The 18249-nt window shown below is 42.0% G+C and overlaps 3 protein-coding genes across 3 annotated transcripts; 1 reads left to right on the forward strand and 2 right to left on the reverse strand.

Moving 5' to 3' along the window:
* Window positions 1-12: 12 nt before the first annotated feature.
* npb (neuropeptide B) lies at window positions 13-2523 on the reverse strand. The gene is made up of 2 exons (XM_046406044.1): window positions 1268-2523; window positions 13-746 (listed from the first exon to the last, which is right to left on the reverse strand). Exons 1-2 carry the CDS (start codon window positions 1529-1531, stop codon window positions 618-620), a joined length of 393 nt encoding a protein of 130 aa, XP_046262000.1. The 5' UTR covers window positions 1532-2523; the 3' UTR covers window positions 13-617.
* A 145-nt stretch (window positions 2524-2668) lies between these two features.
* On the reverse strand, window positions 2669-8314 carry sgsh (N-sulfoglucosamine sulfohydrolase (sulfamidase)). Its single transcript, XM_046406019.1, has 9 exons — window positions 8059-8314; window positions 6777-6937; window positions 6587-6692; window positions 6116-6483; window positions 5790-5871; window positions 5496-5699; window positions 4772-4938; window positions 4443-4660; window positions 2669-2997 (listed from the first exon to the last, which is right to left on the reverse strand). Exons 1-9 carry the CDS (start codon window positions 8138-8140, stop codon window positions 2814-2816), a joined length of 1572 nt encoding a protein of 523 aa, XP_046261975.1. The 5' UTR covers window positions 8141-8314; the 3' UTR covers window positions 2669-2813.
* Window positions 8315-8392: 78 nt separating this feature from the next.
* slc26a11 (solute carrier family 26 member 11) lies at window positions 8393-16082 on the forward strand. The gene is made up of 15 exons (XM_046406008.1): window positions 8393-8543; window positions 9720-9895; window positions 9996-10236; window positions 10545-10737; window positions 11175-11260; window positions 11975-12197; window positions 12344-12522; window positions 12661-12733; window positions 13274-13385; window positions 13480-13535; window positions 13699-13839; window positions 13914-14041; window positions 15002-15101; window positions 15175-15308; window positions 15442-16082. The coding sequence occupies exons 3-15, from the start codon at window positions 10027-10029 to the stop codon at window positions 15541-15543; spliced, it is 1737 nt and encodes a 578-aa protein (XP_046261964.1). The 5' UTR covers window positions 8393-8543; window positions 9720-9895; window positions 9996-10026; the 3' UTR covers window positions 15544-16082.
* Window positions 16083-18249: the final 2167 nt, after the last annotated feature.

Genomic DNA, 18249 nt, shown 5'->3' on the forward strand with positions numbered 1-18249 from the left:
CAGGCTGAAGACTTTACTTTGACATCATATTTTCGTTTTCTTTTAATGTAAATGCATAAAAGTAACAAATCAAGCAGTGCTGGGTCACTTATTTTTCCCTTTCTATCCTCCACTGGTTGAATATTTAAAAACAAATTGAAGTCACACAAATGATTACCAGTGTTTGTTCATTTTAATAGATAAAATAAATAAAAGTACTTTCCAGGAAATCTGCTCTGCACTCAACTTTATGGACATTTAAATACACGTTGGCAGCGGTGGTTACATGTCAGGGTAAAACAGTAAAAGATGGAAAGTCGTTTAAAAGATGAAATCAGCTAACATCTCTCATACTGATCTTTTTATATAGATATTTTTTCTGTCTACGTAATTAAAGCAAAAACTGAACAGTGTTTGATTTTTCTTTTTTTTCTATTTTTTTTTTAATAAGAGAACATTCAGAGTCTGCAGCGGTCCATCATCGACAGCGATCGGGTTCCTCTGCGCCACCACCCTCCAACCCTCACATACTCATCCATCCCTCGCTCTTTCATTGTTTTCTTTTTTTTTCGTTTCCAGAGAAGCGCTCCCGGGGCTCGGTGGAGGACCAGGACTGTCTCTGCTGGTCCGGCCGGGACTCACGCGGACAGGCAGTCCAGGGAGTCCAGGGTGAGGAAGACGTCCGCCTTGCACTGGAAGGTGCCCGTCCCGTCCCGCAGCAGCTCGCAGCTCTTCAGGTTTGGAGAGATGTCCTTCACGCAGATGGCCTGCAGGAGGTGAAAGTGAAATCCGTTAAACTTTTGGTGACCCTGTTCACCTTTTCTACCACTTTCTGTGAGAATGTACACGGCTGTGCTTCTTTGTGTTCCATTTATCTCTACAACTAAAACAACAAGACTTCGTTTTGCGCCAATAGCAGCGGACTATTGGGACAGTCGTGTATCAGACAAATCCCATATTTTCTTTCTACATTTTGAATTTTATTCGGATGTTTTTCGCAGACAAATTTCGGAATATTTCTTAAGTCAATGACCCTTTCGTCATCTGTTTTACTTGTTGCGTTTGACCTGCAGCGCTCACTGGTTTGCGCCTTTACGCATCAGTTGTTCGACAATTAAACATTTTTTTTTATCTCAGTTCTTTGATTCGTCGTCCTTATGAAACCAAAAGTATTCCTTTAAATGTGGTTCTTAAAATGCTGAAAGAAAAGCAGTTTTTCCGTGAATCTCCTTAAAAAAAAGAGACAATCAGACAAGAATAAAGTTCATAGCATATTAACAGTGCTCACCATGCTTTTCAGGATGGAGATCTGCCTGTTGGTCTCTGGAATCACGTTGTTACCTGTTGTCTCCCCGCTGTCTATCAGGGTCTCTTCGGACTCGGACCTCCGGACGTACGGCGACCTTCTGATACCGGACAGCAAACCGGAGGCGCGACCCACCGAGTAGTAACTGGGCCCGGTCGACTGCTTGTACCAGGCTTCGACTGGATGGCAGGAGACCAGCAGAGACACTGCGACGCACACCACGGCAAACCTGACTGACCTCTCCATGTCTGGAACCGTTTTGGCACACTTGTTACGCTTCTTGTTACTCTGCTCGTGTGTTCGCGGTCAGAGGCAGACTTTATGTTTTGCTGGATGTTTGGAAAACTTTCTGCTGCTTTTATATCCTGATTGGGCGACGTTATCGTGACCCAGGATGTTCGTCAAATCAAAACTGAGGTGGGTGGATGATGATTCGGTGTGTGTGTGTGTGTGTGTGTGTGTGGTATAGAGTATGAGGGGGGTGGAGATGTATAGGGACGTCAGCCCTTCTCTGACGCTTGTGGAGTTTAAGTTAAATGGATTATCATCAGTGGGCCAGGGTAGACACTGACGCAAGTGGACAAAACTCAGAGATGCCCGGATAGCTAATGGGTTAATGAGGAGATGCTTTTGTGTTTCACTAATTTAATATTTGCATTCAAAATGTTCCCGAATGTTTAAAAACATTTAAAAAGGGTAAACTGGTCCACTTCCAAAGCAGTCCTTGTCTGACACTGAAAAGTCACTTGATAAAGTGTAGAAATTGGATTCAATTTGTCTGTAGAACCACACATTAAAAGCATAAAAGCCATTAAATCGGGTCAGTGCTTATCCACTGCATGCAACAGAAAGTGTACAATAAAGCAGAATCAGTGTGCAAGGCTTCAAAAGACTTCTACATGAGTGAAAATGGACATATTAGGAGTTAAAAAATTAAGCAGATCAATAAACATGTGTGAATAATCAATTGATCCAAATTGTTCTAAGAGCTTTCTACATGGACAAATTGTGAATCAGTCTCAATTCAAAGTGGAGTTCTAAGGAATCAATAAAAGCCTTTTCCTGATTGATCTGCCGACCTCACCGGTCATGCGTCATGAACTCCACCGCCTGTGTAATCAGCAGACCAGCAGGAGAACAACCAGGATGGAGACTAAAACAACAATAGACACACTTCTCCATTTGTTTCAATTAAATAATAGCAAAAACAATTATTGTGAAACCATGTTGCTTTTATATTAAAGAGGGTTGGGAGCAGGTCTGGATGATGGGACAATGCACTTTAAATGTACAGGAAAAGATAAGAAGGACCACTGACCTGAATGATGAAATTATCTGGTAACATAAAGAAGAATGATATTGCACCGAAAACAATGATAGGAATTAAGGCAATTAAGTTCTGTTTATTTTTTAGTACTAAAAGCAGCTGACATACAAAAAAGAAATACAAATAAATGTCATTTCGTTCCTAAGAGGGGAGTGACCGTGCACGCGGACATCATGTCAATCAAGATGAGTAAATGTACCATCAGAGTCCATTGTAGAGTGGTCTGCAGTGCGGCTCCAGTTTGTCCTCCAGGACGTAGTCAGGTCCACAGACCCAGGGGTCCCCTGTCTCCCACTGCCACTTCTGCAGACTCTGCCTCAGGCTCTGCAGCACTGAGCTGTAGGACGGGTCTGATACCAGGTTCCTCGTTTCCAGCGGGTCCACACTGTGTTGGTGAAGTATTTATTCAGATTTAAACATCAGACAACAGACTAAAGACTGGAGCCAAGATTGTATCAACAATGAGGTCCCCATGTTCCCTAATATGACTATCAGATTACTTCCTAGGAAATTTTCTAGAATTATTATTATACTACTGCAGTGAAATAAAGCTTTACAGTTTCAGTTCCCAAAATGGAGGTCTAAAAGCTCTTCTCTCCATGCTGAAATACTAAATGATATATTTATATATACATGTCAATATATTTATTCATTTTGCTGGCCTAAAATAGTCCGCTTTAAATATATTAAGTTAAAATAGAAATCTACCTCTCTGTGACTACGATGAATGACAGTGGTTCACCTCAAAAAGCTAGTTCATAATTTAAGAATAATATCTGTAATAATAATTTCTAATCTCCTACTATTTTAAACAGTATTTCAGTTCAAAAACACCAGTGATTTCTCTTCACAAGTATGTGACTCATTTTAGAACTTAACTCTTCAGCACAGAGAACATGTTTATTCTCTTTTGTTGAATTAGATCACAGTTCAAGCAAAAGAAACAAGGCTGCAACTAATGACTCTTCTCATTATTAAGTAATGTGCCAATTTCGAGGGAATAAAATTAATTTTTCATTCAGTGTATAAAATACCCAGAAAAGGCACACTGAAATGAGTCCAAGGTGATATCTACAAATGACCTCTTTTGTCGGACCAGCTAATTCAGAGATTATTTACTCACTAATGACTTTCTGGTAATTCATGTTCTGTGGATTGACTAAGCGACTGATCGTTTTAGCCCTAAACAAAAGCATCCAGTTGTCGAGACTCAGAGTGCACGGTCCATTCACAGTCAGAGAGACACACTGGCAGCACTGGGCTCTGGGGTTAACAGAGTCACATCTGTCTTCACCTGTCTACCACACTCTTTACACTGTATAGTAATTTACCTCTATGTAAAAGTCCAAGCAAAGAGGGCGACACCAGTGCTATTTGGTATTTTCTGCACGTGCACATCACAGCAAGATGAAGGGAAATCTTTTCCTGTCTAACTGCTACTTAGACAGGAACAGATTTTCAGGAGGTGTTAATTTACTCTTTACATCAAGATATATTAGTTTTGGGGACTTTTAAGTGTCTTTATGATAGGAACCAAAATTTTTGTTGTTTGTAGTCATAAACTATATAGTGAAAGATTATTTTTAAAGATATATATGTTACATATTTTCACTTCAAATTGGGTTAAGATCAACAGAAGGTGAAGGTTTTGCTGTTCTTGACTCTGGAGCACAGCCGTCTTTCCTGACTGTCATGCGATCACTTTCCTGAGAGCTTAGATCTTCAAACTCATTCACCAAATGTGCTTTGAACTAACTGATATTCATCTGTGAATCATCACAGTGACAACAAGATGAACACTGAACAACACGAGTGTCAGCTGTAACAGACCTGGAGTCGTATAGCTCCCAGCGCTCTCTGTAGTAATACTGCTCCAGGCTTTTGAACCAGTGTGTGGGCTCACTCAGCCTGGTGCGGTTCAGTAGGTCCTGGAAGGTGGGAGACACATACAGGTCCTGGTCGATGGGGAAGGGCATGCGGTAGTGTAGGTTGTGGAGGAGGTGGTACGCCCCCTGGTGGATAGAGCGGGTTGGGTAGTACATGGTTACCTGAAATCAAAAGGAAGTCAAAGGACAGCAGTCAGCGCCTTGCGTTTGCTTCCTTCATGATAGCCTTCAATGGCGGTGACGTCCTGCCCGAAAGCACCAGTGCTCACCGACCTCATGAAGCGACTGGCTGGCGTAGACGGTGTGCCAGCTGCTGGGCTCAGTGACCAGAGCTGGTAGTAAGGAGCGACCGGTGAGGTAAACTGGGTCTGCAGGGCTCCCGGGGAGGCTATAGGATGGGTAGGGAACAGAGAACCAGTCCAGAATGGTGGGAGTGATGTCTGACAAAAAGAGATGGGGAGAAGCGCAGAAAAGGAAGGAAATGACAGAAAAAACAAATAAACTTTTCTATGTAATGTTTTTATAATTATCTTCTGCAGACATTGATATCATAACTGTTTCTACCATTTGTTGGTATTATTGTTTAATTTGAGTTATTTTCATATTTACATTTAATTTTTATGTCCTCAGGGGATCATTCTTAGTTCATCCTCTAGATCTACTGCTGATGCATTATTGTTAAGTCTCCCTCTTGTGGCTGATCAAGCACACCAGGCAAACAACCAGCCAACTGGACCCTCAGAGGGGTCCCACAATAAACCTGAGCATTTTCATTTTATTATGCAATGTGATGTGATTTTATTATGTGTGTTACTATATTGTTTCTAACATTTTCCTTCTTCTGAAATACTTTTTTAGCCTATAAAACTCCTTTAAAGCAAAGTGTCTGTGAAAACTCAATCTTTGTTCAAACTTGAACTAGACTTTATGGTGTATGTTTTAACAACAACAACAACAACAAAAGAATTTTTCCATTTTCAGAATCCCAAAGCCTTACCCAGCAGGCTGACGTAGGCCTGGCTGGTGTCTCCCCATCTCTCCCTGTGTTCTGGAGAGGAAACCAGCATGGGCTCTGCAGTCCCAGAGCGATACAGGTTGGTTCTGCCATTCGGAAAGGGGATGCCATTATCTGAGCTGTAGATGACCAAAGTGTCGTTCTCATAACCAGCGTCCCTGAGCTCCTGAAGAACCAAACCGATACCTGCGGAGAAACCAAGCATAGCTTAGTGTTTTACAAGAATGGCTTCACCCCACCCTTGTTTTTTGTGCATGTGTAGTTGTTGTTCCATACCTTGGTCCAGCCTGCTAACCGTGGTGTATTGTGCGGCCAAGTCAGCTCGTGCTGCTGGTGTGTCCTGCACAAATGGAGGAACCTGTAGCACATGAGATGAGGGCAGACCAGAGCATGTGTTAGGAGCAAAAAAATTTGCTATTGTGGAAAATGTAATGTTAGGATACAAGAAATACATGAAAACATTTTTAAATAGGTAATCATCTTTAAAAAAGAAAGGTGAAAAAGTAACTTTACACTAATTAATCTAAATGTTTTACAACTAATGAGCCTTGTTTTCCGGTGAGAGTGGGATTTCACAAACAAGAAATGTCAACATCACTGACCTTCACTTGTTCAGGTGTGTAATATTGTGGTGTCCAGTCAGGGATTCTACCCATCCCCTTTTCACCATTCCCAAACTTCTCACAGAACGCTCCATACTGGGGCTGCGAGTGCCCACATCGATGGGTGTCGTGAAAGGCAACATAAAGAAAAAATGGCCTCTCTTCATCTTTTGCATTGTCTTTATTCTCTTCTTTCTTTTGGCTTTGTACAAAGACTTCCTCTTTATGGGCCTGGAAAAACTTGCGGACCAGTAGTTTGATGCGGGTGATGTTCCTCCCCACCTGGAGTACAGAGCTGTTCTCTTCTGTGTAGGCAAAATCAAAAGGGTATACAGATCCAGGACCGACATGTTTCTTCCCAATTATACCTACAGGAATGAGAGAGCAAAAAAAACAGAGAGAGGGAGAGAAATGGTGATTAAAAAAAATGAATTTGTGGGTGAACGTAGGCTGGAAATCTCTGTTATTCACCTGTGTGTATGTTGGCTTGGCTGAGGAGCAGCGGCAGACTTTGAACTCCTTCAAAAGAATTGAAGTGGTGAACACCCTGATGAAGGCCGTACATGCCGTTCTGATGCTGAATACACAGATCAGAACAGACTAAATACTGTGCACTCCATACTCATATGAGAAGCATCTGTGCATGTGTGTGTGTTTTTACCTGCGGCAGGCCAGTAAGGATGGTGGAGCGGCTGGGAGAGCAGCTGCTGACAGAGGTGAAGGCGTTGCTGAACACCAGGCTACGCTGGGCTAGAGAGTGCAGGTGTGGGGTGTGGACCACAGAGTTGTTATACACGTCCGTCTCAAAACCCGCATCATCAGCTGGAAGAGGAAAAAGACACATTTATTACCTCTTTAACCATATCTATGGAATGACTGTTCTACAACTATGTTGTATTTTTATATTTTCCTGCATCAATTGGGTGAGTCGATATCTTTCATTACTAAAGGAATTCTGCTTAGTTTTTAGGTTAATTTGCATTTCATACCTCTCAATTGATATGCTTGGATGGATGTTCCATCATTTATGACCCACCAAAAATGCGGGCGTGTGTATAAAATGGCTGTAATTCCTAAATGGTTAATGCCACACTTCTGTCAAGCCCCTTGAATTAAAGCTGAAAGTCTTCATTTCGTTCACATCTTGAGTGTTTCACTTCAAATTCAATGTGGTGTGTGTACAGAGGCCAAATGCCAAAAAAAACACATACTTGTTCCAATTCTTATGGACCTAATTGAATATATTTGAATATATGTCCATACTGTGACATAACATCACAACATGTACCACCATCATAGAAGATTCTGTACACTGCGTTTTTATTAGGTACACCTGGCTGAAATTAATGTAGCCGACAGCCCAGTAAATACAACCTTGATGGAGGTTATGATGTTCATTTTCTTGCTGAGACTGTTTTAGAGAGTTCATTGAACTGATGATCATCAGAAGATACAGTTTATGGTGATGGTGAACAGTACTGCATTATGGAGGTGTTTGTGTTATGTTGTCCAGTTAATTTACATCAGTGAGAGAGAGCTTAACCAGCTTTCCCAAACGTTTTCATGTCAAGGAAAACTGACACAAATTAGACCAGATCTGATGTGATTTTGTCCCAGGGCCCGCCCCATCTGATAAGGATGTTGCTTTTAGATGTTTTGATACCGAAAGTGCACGAAACCCATGATCAAAATAGTAATACATTCTGTCACTATGGATAGAGTGAAAAAAATGCTTCTTCTTTTTACTGGGGACCCTGTGGACCCCCCAAAGAACGCCTGAAGAAACACTGAATATTAGAAACATCTCCTTTTAGGACTGTTGTATTGGACTGCACTGGCTTTGGATATATGCACCTAAGAAACTGTAAACAGAGTTCAATGACATTTAAATTTTTAAAACTGAGAAGAAGTATCACTGGATAGAAATAGAAAAGTTCACTCACCAATTATTAGAAGGACATTTCGTCTCTTTGACTCCCCGATGCAACATGAAGCCAAAATGAGGAGAAACAATACAAACAGCATGATGATAAGCTCCTTTCGCAATTGGCCAACAATCTCACCTACTGACGTGAAGACTCAAAGTTTCTACAAGTTTGGCTTCGCAACATTTCATGTAAATCAAAAATAATTAGTTAATTAATTACGGTAATAATTGGGCAAAGTTCAGCTATGTGCCAGCTTCCATGACAGTGGAGGACATACTTCAACGACTTCCTCAAACAACTTAAGCCCCGCCCACTGGTGGTCACATGACAGACGTCACGTGAGGATCACAGCCGGAATGTCTGTCTTGCGCTTTATCTGAGAAGTAATACATTTTAAGGAAGTGGTTTTAGGGAAAGGAACAACTCAGCTTTGACAGTAAGGGAGCTGAAAAATCACAGCTGAACCAGTGAATAATGGCAAAGAAGAACCACCAAGTTGGGTAAGAGTTTCTGTTTTCCTCTGTTGTTTTTCCATTATATTTTACCATGTTGTTTTTCTGTTTTATTCCATTTTAAAGAGTTGTTTTTCTATTCTATTGTGACTTAGAGTTAGACTTCACTTTATTGATCCCTTTTTCCAGCAGCTTATAAAGTAAGGAAGCCGCACACAGGGCAGTTTACAAACAACAGCAACAAACAGCAGCTATTTGCAAACAGGTATAATAGTAAGATAAACTCTTAGCTCAATATAGAAAACAGAGATAAGAATAAAATAAGAAATAAAAAATAAAATAAAAATAGAGAACTCTATTGTACTGTAATTCTGTAATAAATTATTGCACAGTGAGTGGCTACCACTCCTTCCCTCCTGTCCTCTGTACGCTGTTTCCTCCTCCTCCCTCCAAGTGAGGATTTGTGCTGTTTTTCCTCCTTTTTATTCTACTGTAGAGTTTTCATTCTGTGCTATTGTGTATTTGCTCTATTCTGTTGTGATTTTATTAGTTCTATGTCATCCCCTATGTTCTAATTTTATATATCTCTTATGTGAATGTATTAAATTCTGTTTGTTGCATTCACACAGCTGTGTAGACTATTCTTATTCTTCCACTTGGAAGAATGTAACATCTAAGGCTACGTTCACACTGCAAGCAAAAGTGACCCAGATGTGATTTTTGTTGCTCATATGTGATTCACATCTCTTTTTTTAAAGCACAATGTGAACAGCACAAATCTGAATCCATTTAATGCGGACAGCTTGAGAAAAATCTGAATTTGGTCATTTTCAGCCACAGTGTGAACATAGTCTTACTGTTCAACCAGTTTTTGAAGAATATTATAGCCTACATAACGTAGACACATTGTTAAACACAGTGGCAGATTAAAAAAAACACACACTGTAATTTCTGCTGCTAACTAACATAACTGGGTAATATGTGATTGAGCATTTCTTTATCAGAGAGTTTTTTGACTTGAAGAAGAAAAGGCTCTGACTGTTGTAAAACAATCACTGGATTGTCACTAGACAGAGACAGGTGTACCAAGCACTGACCTGTCATGTGAACATCATATGAATGTAAAGACTTTGAAGCTCATTAAAGTCAAGAGTCAAGCAGTCACGGAGACGTGTAAAATCTATCCTCAGGTATTCATATACAAAATAATCTTTTATTACACAGATCATAGCATGCATCTGAAGATATGGCATCCACTCTCTGTGATTTGCTGTGTGTTTGCCGAGAAAAACACACTTGTAAACTGACACATGAGAGTACGCAGAGTTTCTGCTGGACCTGTGGGGAAAGAAAGAAGCAAACCAAAGCCATTTGACAAGCAGAGACCTTGATCACTTTGTGTAAGTGGCTTTTATTCTTCAATCATATGCACAGATTTGAATATATAAAATGTCATTTTAACTTTGTGCACTTGCTGCTGCCTTTCATCCTCCTCTTCAGGTTTTCCTTTCTCTCCTCTAATTCTTGAGCAATGGACGAGCCCCTGCTGGGACGAGTGTCAGCAGTCTGCCGGAGCTGCTGCTCCTACAGCACCCTTAAGGCATGGCTTCCCATCCTCTCCTGGCTGCCCAGGTACAAGCTGAAGTGGCTTCAGATGGACCTGCTCGCAGGCCTCACCGTCGGGCTGACGACTGTACCGCAGGCGCTGGCTTATGCCGAAGTAGCCGGCCTCCCGGTGCAGGTGAATCCTCAGTGGGTTGTCTGTGAAGGTTCATCTTTTGGATCCATTTTGGATCCAACAGCTAATTAAAATCATCTTGTTGTGGTATTCCTTATTCTTTATTTGGATCCCCATAGCTTGCACAGGGTGGTCGCTTGTCTGTTATGTTTTTGTCACTTCCTATCAACAAATGAATGTGAAAACAAGCTCTGCGTCTGAAAGAAGACGTGAGAAAAGCATGTTTGAGTGGACAGAGACTTTAATCAGTAATGAAAATAATTTTTAGCTGCAGCTCTCTTCATTTAATCTAAAAACCTTTCTCTCCACAGTTTGGACTCTACTCTGCCTTCATGGGAGGGTTCATCTACACCCTCCTGGGGACCTCTAAAGATGTGACACTGGGTCCCACAGCCATCATGTCACTCCTCTGTTTCTCGGTGGTGGGGGGGCAGCCACATCGAGCCGTGCTGCTCAGCCTCCTCTGTGGACTCATCCAGGCTGCAATGGCATTACTGAGATTAGGTGAGTGGAGGGCTGCTGAGGTCATGTGAAAACCTCATGACAGCGATTTTGGTGGCTAATTAATTTAGCTGACACTTGTGATGGTTGGTTGTCACGGTAAGACAAGTTGTTGTTTTTTTTTTTAATCAAAATCAAAATTAGTTTTTAATTCACAGTAGAACACATTGTTTGCACCTGATGGAAGTTACTTTTTTAATTTTACATCTTTGTAACAAACCCCGATCTAAGAGTATTACTAAAAGTAATTAAAAAGTAAAAAGTATGTACTGACATAGAGAAAGATTTAGAGTGCAAACAGCCACTTCCTGCCTCTACATCTATGACTTCCTCTGTTTAACCACACACTATTTCTACAAGATCTGTGGCTCTCAACTGTGCTTTTATTTTTGGTTCAAGGTCTACTCTTCAAATCATTCATGTCTTTGCATCTTCTTCAGGTTTCCTGCTGGACTTTATCTCTTTCCCTGTAATAAAAGGCTTCACTTGTGCTGCTGCAGTAACCATTGGCTTCGGCCAGGTTAAGGTGAGAATTAAACACACACACACACATCTACAAAACCACTAGTTACAGTTTCTGTACTCATCACTTTATGATATTTCTCAACAGAGACTCCAGTTCCACAAGTTTATAGAAACTGCGTCATCTTTTAATATCCAGAACAGAACATTTTACTCTTCAGCAATAAAAAGTGATTAAAATAAAGAAATGCCATGTGTATATGAAGCAGTAAACAAGCAAGAAAAAAACTCTCACATACTGATATGGAATCCATGTCGGTTAACCAGTATTGACTCTCTTATGACATTTTTTTGCAGGTCATCTCCTTAAATTTCCCTGCCTATTGGTGCTTCTACAGTTTTAATCTCCAATAGGGCTGCATGTTGGCAATAATCTGATATGATATGATATGATATGCACCATGATATGGGTTCAATTCATTATATTTTTATATATTGCAGCCTTTTTTTAATTTTATTTTAGGAAAACTATCATTGTACAAATCACCATATGCTTTAAATCTACAACTCCTTATCTATAAAGAGGAAAGATTTCGCCTGAGCTTTTGCTGATGTGACTGACTTGGCTGTACAAACCCATTTTGTAGTTACTGTTTCTGTCTAGGGGAGAACTCATCTTGTTCATCCACTATATTCATAATTTGACCCGACCAGATATGCAACACTTCTTTGTGTTAGTGATTTTGGTTGATAGTAGTTCTGTTGTTTCTGTTTCTAGAATATTCTGGGACTCCAGGGCATTCCCCACGAGTTCTTCTTGGAGGTTTACTACACCTTCTACAAGATCCCAGAAGCCAGGATAGGTGATGTGGTACTAGGTTTGCTCTGTCTCGCCCTTCTGGTCATATTGTTGTTTATGAAGACGACTCTGGGCCCTGACGATGCTCCCTACTCCAACAACTCCAGAGTCGCTAGGAAGCTAGTGTGGGCTGTTGCTACCAGTCAGTACCTGTGTCAAATATGTCAAATGCATGTGCACCTATTGCAGTGTATGAATCTGAATATTACAAGGTCTCTGCGTTATGTTTTACATATATTTTCTAAAATCTTTCCTCCAATTTTCTAATTTCTTTTCTGTCCTGATCAGTGCGTAACGCTCTGGTGGTCGTGGCTGCATCCCTCATAGCATTTTCCTGGGATGTTTATGGTCATCATGTGTTTACAATAACTGGGAAAACTTCCCAGGGGCTCCCACCATTCAGGCCCCCACCCACCTCCGACACTACAGCCAATGGCACAGTTGTCTCCTTTGGAGAAATTGTAGAGGTAAGGAGCGAGAGTGAGGTCAGCCACAGTATGAGGGCAGTTCATTTTGATAAATGATTGAGCTGCAACTTTCACTTCCCAAAATCTTTCTAATTCAAGAGCAGCTGACTAGCCAGTCCTCTCATGTGCTTTGTGCAGGGCTTTGGAGGAGGGCTTGCTGTGATTCCCTTCATGGGTCTGTTGGAGAGCATTGCTATTGCTAAAGCTTTTGGTAAGTGTTTTCAGTGACACTAGTAGCATAGCTTTAAGGAAGGCAATGTTAATCAGTCCACCACTGTAGTGCAGACTAAATATCTCAACAACTGCCTGATGGATTTTGCATAGAGATCCTGTTGTCTTTGGTGATAACCTGAGTTGTACCACCAAGAGGTTGACATTTGTGTTTTTCAGTGTAATGTCTTACAAACTACTGTAATGATTGCCATGAAATGTGGTTCAGTCAGTCATGCCCCCTTCACAATCGCCTGAAACAACTTCTTCTCGATCATCTCAAAACTTCTATTGTGAAGACATCATCAGGTCAAATTTTTAATTGGTTCAGTTGTGATCAAATACTCGCAAAACTAATGACATTCCCATCAGCCTCAGCTGGACTTCTGCTAAACATCAGCTGGTTACCCTTGTTCTTACATTCACATTAGCATGCTAATAGTGTCTTGTTGCAAAAGCACTTTTCTACACATTATACCAGCATAAAGAATGCGTGTGTCTTCAGACCATTAACTGATTTTAACTTCCTGTTTCTCCTCAGCCAGTCAGAATGACTACAGAATTGATGCCAACCAGGAGCTGCTGGCAATTGGTGTGACCAACATCATGGGGTCCTTTGTGTCAGCCTACCCTGTCACTGGCAGCTTTGGGAGGTGTGTGTTTGTGTTTGTGTGTGTGTGTGTGAGAGAGAGAGAGAGAGCTCAGATGTCATATATTTACAGTGTCATGTTTTCCCCCCACGTCCAGGACGGCAGTAAACTCTCAGACTGGTGTTTGCACTCCAGCTGGAGGGATCATAACCAGTGAGTCCTGACATCTTTAATTTTGACTGTATCTCTTCTGCCCTCTTGTGGTATCCTCATCACTATTGTTTCTTCACTACTTTCTTCACTCTGTGTCCCTTCTGTTCAATCTATGCATTTTTGTTTTACTGTTTAATTTTTTTTTCTGCGCATGTTTTTACAGGTGTGATAGTGCTGCTTTCCCTGGCATTCCTCATGCCGGCCTTCTACTACATCCCCAAAGCTTCTCTGGCTGCTGTTATCATCTGTGCGGTGGCTCCTATGGTGGATTTCCGTGTCGTTGCTAAGATGTGGAGGATACGCAGTAGGTGTCTGCTCAGTTTTTCGGTTAAGTGCGACTGTTTTTTCTGTTGATTTAATTGTGGCACTCTTCCACAGAGCTCGACCTGCTGCCTTTTATTGTCACATTCCTGATGAGTTTCTGGCAGGTGCAGTACGGCATCATAGGAGGTGTAGCTGTATCTGGAGCCCTGCTGCTGTACAATATGGCTAGACCACAGATGAAGGTACTATTAACATTCTGTCCTCACAGAAGAGCTGACCATAATACATATGTTGACTTTCAGTGCTAGAACACAAAAGTGGCTGTGCTTGTTTTCTGTAAAGGTACAATAGTCATTTTGCTTTTATTAAAAATGTTGTTGTTGAATATGAGTACTTTTACCAGAAGTACTGTGCATGTGTCCAAAGGATTTGACTCAGCAGTTTGATAACTCCAGTAGGCAGAAATCTGTGATTATCAGGGCGTGTTTTGCACCCTGCATCCTGTAACGATCATGTCACCATTTCCATAAATATAACCAAACTGCAACTGTTTCACAGCGTTAAATGACAATGTTTTTTAGAGTCCCAATCTTGTGCGGTTATTGGTTGGGCACTACACAGTGCAGCATAAAGGCTGAAGCACAGAAATGTCCCAATACAACAAGGCACTAAGAAAATTCCTGACAGAGGTCAGGGTCTCAGGATCCCTGCATGGCCGAATAGAAAGGTGTTTGGAACAGAAAAACACATTTTCAGAACAGTGTTCCTTCTGAGAACTTTTTCAGCTTTTGTTTTTAGGCTTTCAGTCCAATGCAATTGGACAGTCCCAAAACTTAGGAGTTTAAGGCTGGCTGCTGGAAGGCTTGAATCCTGTTTAGAAACATTGGAAATGCACCCACTGTATTAGATGATGGAAGGATTTGGCAATATCATGATATGTGCTATGAGACAACTGCAATTGTTCAGCTGTAGATGTTTCAATACCATTGCAGTAGGTAGATATCCCTTTACTGTCTTTTCCTCTTTGAGTTCATTAATGTGCAGGAATGTTTAAATAACAATGCTAGATTTACCTCAGTTTATGAGGTATGTTGATTTTTCAGGATCCAAAGGCCTGCTGAGGTATGCCGAACATCATAAAATCAGTGCATCTCGAGAGTAGCAGGTTGTTTCTGTGTTAACAGTGTGTTTGTTGTGTGCAGGTGTCTGATCACGGCGTGCTGGTGATGGAACTGGGCAGTGGACTCAGCTTTCCTGCCACAGAGTATCTCAGCCATATCATACACACTCAGGCTCTGCAGGGTAAAGATTTGTTTGTCTTTGTTTAGGGGATGCTTACATGAAACTGTGATTCACCCAAATGTCTCTCCTCCAGTGTCTCCGCCACGGTCAGTGATTCTGGATTGCCACCATGTCAGTACCATAGATTACTCAGTGGTCAGCGAGCTCAGGGACCTGTTAAGACAGTTCAAACTGCGAGAGGTGCAGCTAGTCTTCTCCAGATTGCAGGTAGGAATTTCAGCCCTCACACAGAGAATTTCAAAATCTAATCCTTTTTTATTTGGGTCCAATATTCAGTTGTTATACTTTATGTTCTCCCCTTCTCATACACTCTCTCTCTCTGTCTTCTACTCACCTTTAGCCCTGGGTTCTGGAGGTTCTCCTGGCAGCTGATCTGCAGGGTCTCAGGTATGTGGACAGTGTGGAGGCAGCGCTGCAGATGGAGTCAGAACCTCCTCAGTGAGTGAGGCTGAACTGTCCCACCACAGACTGGAGAGGAGATGTCTGATGCAGGACAGAAGCAAGACTGATCAGTGATATTTCCAGTCTGAGATTGTTGGGCTGTTATGAACTTGAAACATGATCTCTACCTCCAACAACTGGTTGGCTGTTACGTATATGATGACTTCCAGTAGTCAGGTGTCAAAGTTTTTATCAACAAAAAAAGGTGTTGCACTGAACTTTGCACCTGGCAAACTTGAGTTTGGAAATGATTGTGGAATATCTGAGATTACAACACTACATTACCATCTTACAACACCATTGCTCCAGAAGTCTAATACTGTATTGCTGTATTGTTTTTATATGCTTTTGAGGTGTGGTATAATTTGACATGGTGTGGACGTGCTAAAGAACAACATACTCATGACAACATGAAATAGTCGTGCTGTATAGTACAAAGTACACCTGGTTAGTAAGCAAAGTACACCTGGTAGAGATCCAGTGAGTTATGTAACCTCGCATTTCACCTTGCTGTAAACCTGAGTTTGTGAAAAAAATCTACAAATAAAAACTGAAAACATTAGCACATCCATTTTTACCTAAGTGACGTCACTTCAAATGGATTTTCATTGGCAATGGTAGTGGTTTAACAACGAAGACAACAACTTCCATCATCCCACACTACTTCGCAGTGTCATCAGACTACATCTTTATTTTTCATTGTTTTGTCTGAATGGCCCATAGCCACAGAAATTACATAGTTTGTGTTTAATTCTTTGATTGATCTGATAAGATACAATAAGAACTTTATGGATCCCTAAGGAAACTGTTGTGCCAGGGTTGCAATACAAAGAACATACAAAAGTAGAAAGTAATTTCCCCACAAAAATATAATAATATATAAAAAAATAGCAAAGTACTATAAAAGAAAAAATAATAACAGTATATAGTATATACATGAGATATAGATAGATAACGGCAGATAAGGTGCAGAATGGCAACGGATAAGGTGCGGATACAATCTGAAAGTGTTCACTGTAGCTCAGAATAAAGTGTTATTGTCCTATGTGGAGAAAGGGGATGAATTGAAGAGTTTGATAGCCACAGGGAGGATGGAATTCCTGTGGCGTTCTGTGGAGCACCTTGGTGGTCTCAGTCTACGACTGAAGGTGCTGTGGCAGGATTCCAGTGTGGCATGCAGGGGGTGTGACTTGTTGTTTAGGATGTTGAGCAGTTTCCTCTGCTGAGACACCTCTGCCAGAGACTGCAGTTCCACTCCCAGGACAGAGCCAGCTCTCCTGATGAGCTTATTGAGCCTGTTGGCACCAGCTGTCTTCACCCTGCTGCCCCAGCACACCCCAGCCTAGAAGATGACACTGGAGACCACTGAGTGGTAAAACATCTGCAGCATTGTCCTGCAGACATTAAAAGACCGGAGTCTCCTCAGGAGGAAAAGGCGACTCTGCCCTTTCTTGTAGTAGGCATTGGTGTTGACTGTCCAGTCCAGTTTATTGTCTATGTGGACCTCTAGATACTTGTAGCAGTCCACAGTGTCCACCTCAGCATCCCTGATGTTGATAGGGTTGTGGGAGGTACTCATCTTCGTCTTCATCTTAGTTTTCACCATGTTGAGCTACAGGTGGTTCTGAAGAAGAAGAAGAAGAAGAATCAGCTTTATTGACAGTATATATATTTTTACATACACACACTGAATTCATCTTCTGCATTTCACCCATCCTTAGTTGAACACACACATGCAACACCTGGCAAATTACATGCAGTGAAACACACACAGGAGCAGTGGGCAGCATCAAGCGCCCGGGGAGCATATTGGGGGGGTTTAAGTACCTTGCTCAAGGGCACATCAGCCGGCTAATGGAGCGGGGGAGGATTTTTCGCATTAATCACTCCACCACACCCAAATTTTTCCTGCCCGTCCGGTGGGGGAATCGAACCAGTGACCCTCTGATCACAAGCCGCTTCTCCAACCTCTAGGCCACTCCACGAAGCTGTCCACCACACCTCAGTATTCAGCTTCCTGGTCACCAGTGATGCAGCCCACAATGGCACAGTCATCCGAAAACTTTTGCAGATTGCAGGATTGTGAGCTGCACCTGAAATCAGAGGTGTATAGTGTGGACAGATAGGGCGAGAGGACCATCCCCTGAGGAGCCCCTGTGCTGCTCAGTATGGTGTCCGAGGTGGTGTTCTGCAGCCTCACGCACTGTGGCTGGCCAGTGAGGTAGTCCCCAATCCAGGTGACCAGCGAGTCATTCACCTGCATGTCCAGGAGCTTACTGCAGAGTAGAGCAGGTCCTAAGGTGTTAAAAGTACTGGAAAAGTCGAAGAACATGACTCTTACAGTGCTGCCTGCCCTGTCCAGGTGTGTGTAGGCTCTGTGCAGCAGGTAGATGATGGCGTTGTCAACTCCAATACGTGGCTGGTATGCGAACTGAAGGGGGTCCAGGTATGGTTCCACCACTGATCAGACCAGCTTCTCCAGTGACTTCATGGCGTGTGATGTCAAGGCCACGGGTCTGTAGTCACTGTGTGAGTTTGGGTGGTTGTCCTTCGGCACCGGAACCAGGCATGTTGTTTTCCACGGAGCAGGAACAACCATCATGCTCAGGCTCAGTTGGAAAATGTGCTGCAAAACATCACACAGCTAGGCCGCACATCCTTTCAGGAATTTGGGGCTCAAGCCCTCCAGGCCTGCAAACTTCCTTAG

The sequence above is a fragment of the Scatophagus argus genome, chromosome 2 (genome assembly GCF_020382885.2).
Source record: "Scatophagus argus isolate fScaArg1 chromosome 2, fScaArg1.pri, whole genome shotgun sequence".
In the NCBI taxonomy this organism is placed as follows: domain Eukaryota; kingdom Metazoa; phylum Chordata; class Actinopteri; family Scatophagidae; genus Scatophagus; species Scatophagus argus.

Bases quoted from the DNA above. Each gene is read 5' to 3' on its own strand.
- npb (XM_046406044.1), bottom strand. From the start codon at position 1,531: ATGGAGAGGTCAGTCAGGTTTGCCGTGGTGTGCGTCGCAGTGTCTCTG. The intron at 747-1,267 runs GTGAGCACTGTT...CACCTCCTGCAG, and splicing joins TCTCCATCCTGAAAAGCATG to GCCATCTGCGTGAAGGACAT.
- sgsh (XM_046406019.1), bottom strand. From the start codon at position 8,140: ATGCTGTTTGTATTGTTTCTCCTCATTTTGGCTTCATGTTGCATCGGG. The intron at 6,938-8,058 runs GTGAGTGAACTT...TTCCTCTTCCAG, and splicing joins AAATGTCCTTCTAATAATTG to CTGATGATGCGGGTTTTGAG. The intron at 5,700-5,789 runs GTATGGAACAAC...GTTTCTCCGCAG, and splicing joins GGTTAGCAGGCTGGACCAAG to GTATCGGTTTGGTTCTTCAG.
- slc26a11 (XM_046406008.1), top strand. From the start codon at position 10,027: ATGGACGAGCCCCTGCTGGGACGAGTGTCAGCAGTCTGCCGGAGCTGC. The intron at 10,738-11,174 runs GTGAGTGGAGGG...CATCTTCTTCAG, and splicing joins AATGGCATTACTGAGATTAG to GTTTCCTGCTGGACTTTATC. The intron at 12,734-13,273 runs GTAAGTGTTTTC...GTTTCTCCTCAG, and splicing joins TGCTATTGCTAAAGCTTTTG to CCAGTCAGAATGACTACAGA.